The following is an 8,296-nucleotide window of genomic DNA, read 5'->3' as shown; positions in this document are numbered from 1 at the left end:
AAAACTTTGTAATTACTTACCATGCTTCTTTTACATAAACATTTTTAGTCATATTAATGACATTTGAGACAATAATGAACTATTGTTGTCTTTTATACTGTGATTCTTTTTATTGTGCACCATCCTGTGCCTATGTTACTGTAGTCAGAGTCTCACAATATCAGCAAAACATAACACAAGCATGATGTAAATATAGAAAATGGGGAAAAGAAAACAATATTCAGTTATAAATATGAATCAACAGTTTGTTGTTCATGATGAAGAGAGTCTATCTGTGTAAGTTTTACTGTCCTACCTCCCCCAGGGACCTGGCAGCGGCCCCTGGAAGAGCAAAACAAATGCACATTTCAAATGGCTGTAACTCAAAGTCTGGTAAGCATATCAAAGAGAAAATTGGTAGGACAACTATTTATGCTATGTTTATTAAATAATATTGATCAGAGATTTCTGACATGCGTGGAAAGGCATTATAAAAGCATTTTAAAATGTGCTCACAGTAAAATACCAAATTTCATTCTGACTCTCAAATATGTCATAGAGGTTTGTACAATGAACATATTTGGATGCCCATTTGTTCATTAAAGATTGTATTTATTTGATTTAATTACTAAATGTTTTTAAACTGCATTACCCATACGCCTCTGTAATTCTATCAATGGAACGGAAAACAATGGCGCAGTAAAATGTAGTTCATTGAAGTTACACTAGGGTTAGGGTTAGGATCTCTGTAAACGGGTAATTTCTTTCAACATAGCAATACCTCATTGATAAATGACAGTATTACTTACGTAATAAAGACATCAAAACATAGTTTGCAACATTAATCACTCTTTATTTTGGCCTAAAAGTTACTCCAATCACAGCGTGTCCTGTTAGAGCTGTGTCACGTCATACTTGTCCATATATGGTAATTACAGTACAGTTACTGCCGGAAGTGATGCAAAGTTTTAGGGAAAATAATGGTGAATTAAACTTGTTACTTATCAAATTGAGTTTTATTAACACTTACCCTACCCCAACCCTAAACATACCCTTACAATACTGCAAATATAGTTATTAAATTAAATAAATAAATATTAAATGACGCAATATTGATGTGCGCATGTCCAGTTGCCGTAGCTGTATTCCTCAGTCTTTCCCGTTGAGTTGACTTGCGGGCATCATGGAATTAGATGTGATTGGCAGGTCTACAGGGCCCTTTTGTTTCTTTACTACGTAGTAGAATATTAAAAATAGTTTTATTTTATATACAATTAACTGAAACATTTTTTCAAAGGCCAGTTGGTTTCCATGGCATTAAGCAGAGGGTAACTAATATTAAATAATTGTTGCAGCTGTGCACTGTATGTGAAATAAATAATACAATATATCAAAATATTTCATTTTTTATTACAAAAAGAAAATGACTGTGATAGTTATTCTAGCATGCAGTAATTTTTAACAGAGATAAATTAATCTATTAAACATAAAATACTTGTGACCCAACAGGCTTTAAATAAAAAACTTTTTAAAGCCTTTCTCTCTCTGTCTCTTTTTTTTTTTTTTTTTTACAAACCAGGAGATGCAAGTCTGCCATCAGGAAACTTGCATTATTTTCTTCCCTTTAAAGAAGCCAAAAACTAAACTAAATGCAAGGAAAACATAAATTGGTAATTACAATTATGATTATAAATAATAAAGTAATTCATATCTAATTTATGACTACAACATTTGAGTGACATTTTAGTAGCTTTTGGAGTATTTTTTGGTATTTATGAGCTTATGCTCACAGACAACAAACTTATGATCTCGCAAGGTACACTGTTAACTGTTAAGCAGTTCATGACAAAAGCAAAAAGTTTTTAAAAAGACAACTGTAAGAAAATAAACGCTAAAAGAGACTGGGTACTGTGCAAAAACTTTACTGAAGAACAGCAAAAACACTCAAAAATAAACTGCATTGAAGGGTGATTGATGAGTCCAGGTGTTTATGGTGATGTTGTCATGCTGAAAGCTGGTTGGGATGTGGGGACTTTGGCACAATGTTTTGGAATTCACTCGCAGGCTCCCATGTGTCATCCCAGGTTTTGCCACTGTAAAACATCATAAGTGTACATAATGTCATTAGAACACAGAGCAAAAATCAAGATCACTGTCATGTTTAAATTAAAGAGATGACATTTAACGATGCTTGTTAAAGCAGCATTAATCCTGGTTAACCCAAGTGGTGGAATGTAACTGCACATTTACTCAGTAATTTACTTTACAAAGTACTTAGTAATTTAAAATACAAATTTGAGGTAATTGGACTTAACTGGCATATTTTCATTTTACACAGTTTTATACTTCTACAACATTACATCTCAGATTTAAATATTGTACTTTTTAGTCAAGTACACGGTCTGGCAGCTTTAATTACTAGTGTTACTAGTTACTTTTAATATTACATGTTTCCATACAGTTTCTGTACACTGAAAGCCATGTACTTTCAAATTGAGTGATTTCAAAATGTTTCTGATAAACTGAGGGATTAAGTTATATTAGTGGGTTGAGGAAAATCTCATATTTGTTAGGAGTAAAAACCACTATTGGATTAGTTGAAAAGTGGCTATATCTGACTTGCAGAAGCAGAATTAGTTTAGAAATTTCAGCATGTTATCATGTTGTGTTCCAAGCAGATTTTGCAGTTCTACAGACTCGGGATAAGGGTAGTGGCTGCATCTTGATCCCATTGCCTTTCTTCATTATTCTCCTCTTCACTAATATTTATTACTGCTCTTCTCGGTCTCTGATCTTCCTCATGCATTTTATTATCACTGCTGTCACTGCTCTCATCTTTAATGCAAACAAATTCCAGCATCATCCTATTTAAGAAATTCTGGCAAAACAGAAGTATTAATTATTGGTCCAAAAAAACTCCAAAAGCAAGGTGATTAATTTGCCTCTCAGTGGATGTATTGTTAAGTCATCCAGAACAGTTTAGAACACAGATCTTATGCTCGACTGCAATCTGTCCTTTGAAAATCACATTTCCAGCACATGTACAACAGGATTGTCCATCTTAGAACTTTTGCTAAAATATGACACATGCTTAGTGTTTCAGATGCTGAAAAATTTTGGGGATGAATCACTGCTACTATTGTAATGCATTGGGTGGATGTCCTGCAGGCTCAATAAGCTTCAGCTAGTTCAAAATGTAGCCGCTAGACCACTTACTAGAAGCAGAAAATATGATCACATCAGCACCATTTTATTGTCAATACATTGGCTGCTTGTCAACTAATTTAAAATGATATTAATTACTTGAAAAGCACTGGATGTTCCAGCTCCTCATTACCAACAATACCTTGTGTCCGCTTCAATCACAGAATTCCAAGATCTTCATATAATATTCTAAATAAAGTTGAGGTAGATCATTCTCCCATTTGTCTCTGAAACTATGGAATAGTCTTCCAAGCATTCCAAATTTAGAGACAGTCAGTTTACAACCAAACTCAAGACTCATTTCAGTTACACACACACACACACGTTTGTTTTTGTGAATTGTGGGGACATTCCATAGGCATAATGTTTTTATACTGTACAAACTGTATATTCTACATTAGCAAACTGTATATTCTGCCCCTATAGCCAGGGACACACTTAACTACTAGCTGAAACATTCTGAGCTCAACACACAAAGACAGTTTTCTTCGACTAAAGCACATTTAAATACTTACACAAGGAATTTAAATGCGACTGTAAACACTGACTAAACGCAACTGGCTATGACTTGACACACTTGGGCATGATCAGTCGTAAGTATCAAATTACAGTCATAATAAGCCTTACAATTGTTCAGTGTGTGCCTGGCTTAAACCTACCCATCACAGGAAACTGTCTGCATTTTTGAATTTCAAAAAAAACACTGTTTAGTGTGTCCTCATAAACCATGTTTACATTGTAATACCCATGTCATTATACACATTTGTGTCCTTGTATACAACCATGTATACAAGAACACACACACACACTTTACATACTATAACTCTTTTTTTAAGTGAATGGCACCTGTACCAATACCTTTCTGTTTGTTTTTCTGTCTCATCCTCAGGATGCAAGACCAGAGGCTTCAAGGGCATGCCTGCCAGATCTAGCTCTTCCCAATGCCTCTACCTCATCGCTATTTAAATCAAAGTACTGACCATCGACCTCACACCAGTTTCTCTACAGGCTACCTCAGAGGATTATTTACTGCCAAGATCAGGGAGCATATAACAAAATATCCAAGTTACTTTTTCAAATAAGTAACACAAGTTACTTTTTCACATTTATTGACTGACACCTCTCCTGTCCTAAAGTTGAGAGAAATAAAGTGCTAAAGAGGTGTTGTGTGTGCTGTGTGAACATGATGGTTGTTGTAGTTCTAGACCAGGGGTGGCAAACCCTGGTCATGAAGAGCCACAGTCCTGCAGAGTTCAGCTCCAACCCTAATCAAACACACCTGAACAAGATAATCAAGGTTTGTAAGGTTGCTAGAAAGCTACATCAGGTGAGTTTTTAAATCAGGGTTGAAGCTAAACTCTGCAGGACTGAGGCTCTCCAGGACCAGGGTTTGCCACCCCTGATCTAGACTAAATGTGAACATTTACTCACATTTACGCCCTCCACTGTAAGGAATGGATATGCATTTCCTTCTGCCTAAGGCTTATTAATTTCACGTTTGGTGTGAAAGAGCCTTAAACATTTGCCAAAATATATATTTTTTGTTGTTATTAAATACAAACAAACAAGCCCAGGTGAAAAAGTAATGCAAATAAAAAGTAACTAAGTAATGCAATTAGTTATTTTTTAAGGGAGTAATGCAATATTGTAATGCATTACTTTGCCAACACTGGACATCACTGCATGAACTTCCATGCTGCTTGCAAGACAGCAGTTGAACTTTGCCAACATTGTATTGGGTCATGGAATGGACTAATCCATTGCATTGAAATGGAATTAAAAAGGAAATAAAACATGACTTACCACACAGTGCAAGGCAACCAGTGAACTTTCAATTCAGCTTTCCCCTACACAGACACAAACAAACACAAGTAATAATTACTTTAACTGTTTAAGCAATCACTGGATATTATCTTTTAAAGGTCAGAATCAGTCACTGAGTCCAGCACATGGCCTAATAAGACATTTTACCTCATTTATCCGTTCCCCAGTTATTTTATCAAAAAGGAAAACCTTCTGCCTACTACATTTTCGACAACCTGAAATAATGAAAAGACAAGTTTATTAAGCCACGAATGCCATGCTTTGTAGCTGAATCACACAAGCCCATATTTATAATTTCACATGTGAGGTGATATGCAGTCTTTTCCATTTGTGTCAAAGTGAATTTGTCCCCGTTTTTGTCAATCAAGCAAAATGTACTGGATTGGTTTCCCTCAACCCTTGGACATTGGCCACTAAACCACAGCTAAACAACTACGTAAATAACAAAATACTGTGAACTGGCTACCAATGTCCTGGTTAGCTGAATGAATCCAATTTACATGAAGTCAGCTTTGACTGGGAGCAAATTTATTAATAGTGTGGAGTAAGACGTACCATGCAAAAAGTTACCTTTTCTTCTGTTCTTTACCAGTGGCACCTCCTGACTCAAAGGCTTGGAAATGGAAGAGGGAGATGGATATGGAGGAGAGACAGGGGTGGTAGAGTGTGACGCGGTAAAGGTGTTTAACCTTCTTTTCCTCTGCCGCAGTGGAGGTGGAGGAGGGGAAGAAAGTGAAGGAAGAACAGTTGTAGGAGTAGCAGAGGAAGGAGGAGAGAGAAAGGTTGGAGAGAGTGAGGAAGACACAGGAACAAGATTCAGAACAAATACGGGTTCAGACTGCTTGGTGAGGCTCTCCGGCTGCTCCGTGGTTTGTCTCTCCAGCTGCTCCGCAGTGAGGCTCTCCAGCTGCTCCACGGAGACGCTCTCTGGCTGCTCCATGGCGATGCTCTCCGGCTGCTCCTTGGTTTGGCTCTCCGGCTGCTCCACGGCGATGCTCTCCGGCTGCTCCGCAGTGAGGCTCTCCGGCTGCTCCATGGTTTGGCTCTCCGGCTGCTCCACGGCGACGCTCTCTGGCTGCTCCGTGGCTTGGCTCTCCGGCTGCTCCGCGGCGACGCTCTCTGGCTGCTCCGTGGCTTGGCTCTCCGGCTGCTCCGCGGCGACACTCTCTGGCTGCTCCGTGGCTTGGCTCTCCGGCTGCTCCGCGGCGACACTCTCTGGCTGCTGTGCTGTGGAGGTTGCTAAAATACAAGTTTACTTTGTACATAGTAACAGAGAAATATACATGTATTTTAAATAACCATAATTTCTAAACAAAAACATTACTCTTACCTTTTGTTAAGATAAACTCATAAGCCCTCCGCATCTTCTCCAAAAGAATTTTGGTGACAGGAGTGTGGTGCAGATGTGTAATAATATCTGCCACCCACTTATTTGAAGCCCTTTTGTCCTGTTTCCCAATAAATAAAATTGGCTTGTATCCAACAGCCTCAAGTTTCTGCACCTGAAATGAACAAAAGCAGTTATCACACATTAGTTAGCAACACCCACTGAAGTATTAGAAACATTAGCACTGTTAAAAGCAATTTTATTTAATGAAAAACAATGCAATAAAATGAGCCATAACACGTTTCATTAAGATTATTTTAGAAGACACATTACTCTTGAACTGTATACAATCAATCGTCAATATAAGATAAGGCCAGAGGTACTGCTACAGTTTCTGCCATTGCCATCATGACTTACTTAATACTTGACACAGAATACAATTTTGTAACTCTTTAGCAAAATTTATAAGTAAAGACGGATTCTTCCATGTATGAAATAAGACTATGTTTGTAAAGGCCAGATCATATTAGTATGATATTCAGTATGTGAAAAACATGGCCTTTCAGTTTTACTTCACACTAAAATATGAAATATGAACTATTTTACTTACTGCAATACGGGCAGAATCAATTAGACGCCCAGCATTTCTGCTTTTAAGGACAGATTTCCCCCACTGGCTATCCAGTGATGCCACTTTTTCATTTATTTTTTTTTTGGTGGACAGGCTTCCAAAGCAGACATGACAGGTTTTCCTGCTTGCCTGATTGGGAGTCTGGCAAGAAGGGCAGGACCTGAATTTGGGCCTTGTCATGACTAGACAAGAAATATAACAAACAAACAACAGATGGACAAACTGTTACAATAAAGAGGATTTTTAGGAACTATTAAGAGAACTGGAGAGATGATCAAATAAAACAAATAAAGATAAAAACAGAGATAAAGATTAGAGAGAGCTAAAAAGAGACTGACAAGTAAACTACAGCACAGACAGGTAAACAGGACAGACGTGGCTCTTATAAGTGCCTTTATTGTGTGTGTGAGTGAGTGTGTGTTTGTCTGTGTGGTCGGGTTTAGAATAAGGAGCAGGCAAATTCGAAAGACCTGATGAGAGAGAAAAAAAATATATTAAGAATTGAATACCTTACACCAGAGGTGTCAAACTCTGTTCCTGGAGGGCCGCAGCCCTGCTCCAACAAACATACCTTTAACTTTTAAATAAGCCTTAAGGACTTGATTAGCTGAGTAAGGTGCATTTATTTAGGGTTGGAACTAAACTCTGCAGGGCTGCGACCCTCCAGGAACTGAGTTTGACACCTGTGCCTTACACTTTACACCAGTATTCTTCATCAATGTTGCCAGATTGGACAGTTTTCCACCCATTTGGTTGATTTTGGGTTACACCATGTGTGAATAAATGGGCTTGGGCAGGTGGAATTTTGTTATTTTAATACAAAAGAAAGAAATAGAAAACTGAGAAATTGTGCTGAGACACAATAATGTTGTTGTTATGATTTTGTTTCTACTGTTTATTATAGATAATATTTAGGCGTTTATTGTCAGATTATTTGTGGATTTTAAACAATTACTGGGCTGGAAAACAAACTAATCTGGCAACCCTGTTTTTTACCGGACCATTTATAATGTTGGCTAAAGTGGCAGTCTGAGTATGTAAAATAGGTAACTGGAAACACATCAGTACTGAAAATCTTGTATTCCCCATGATTGCACCTTCATGATTATATGCGAAAAAAATTAACTTGAATTTAATTAGCTAACTTTGCTAGCCTACTGCACATTTGGTGCAGCAAGTAATTTATATATATATAAAAAAAGTTTTCTATCATTAACCGTCCTAATAAATTGCTGCCTTACACTTCTAAAAGTTCTAAACACAACTTGACCTGATTCTACAGTTTTTAGTGTGTGAATTTAAGAATAGTCTCGATCTCTATTAATTAACTT

General features: G+C 37.2%; 1 protein-coding gene across 2 annotated transcripts; it reads right to left on the bottom strand.

Annotated features, from left to right (window-relative positions):
• Positions 1-1,720: 1,720 nt before the first annotated feature.
• Positions 1,721-7,522, bottom strand: LOC137015502 (uncharacterized protein DDB_G0285291-like). Of its 2 annotated transcripts, XM_067380521.1 has the most exons (7): positions 6,945-7,522; positions 6,338-6,509; positions 5,837-6,246; positions 5,578-5,707; positions 5,155-5,222; positions 4,987-5,030; positions 1,721-2,072 (listed from the first exon to the last, which is right to left on the bottom strand). In XM_067380521.1, exons 1-7 carry the CDS (start codon positions 7,143-7,145, stop codon positions 1,982-1,984), a joined length of 1,116 nt encoding a protein of 371 aa, XP_067236622.1. In that variant the 5' UTR covers positions 7,146-7,522; the 3' UTR covers positions 1,721-1,981. The 2 variants fall into 2 exon arrangements, with proteins under 2 accessions (XP_067236622.1, XP_067236613.1); XM_067380512.1 differs by having other exon boundaries at positions 5,578-6,246.
• Between the last annotated feature and the right edge of the window lie 774 nt (positions 7,523-8,296).

The sequence above is a fragment of the Chanodichthys erythropterus genome, chromosome 3 (genome assembly GCF_024489055.1).
Source record: "Chanodichthys erythropterus isolate Z2021 chromosome 3, ASM2448905v1, whole genome shotgun sequence".
Taxonomy (NCBI): Eukaryota; Metazoa; Chordata; class Actinopteri; order Cypriniformes; family Xenocyprididae; genus Chanodichthys; species Chanodichthys erythropterus.
This window is presented reverse-complemented; position numbering and strand designations above follow the sequence as displayed.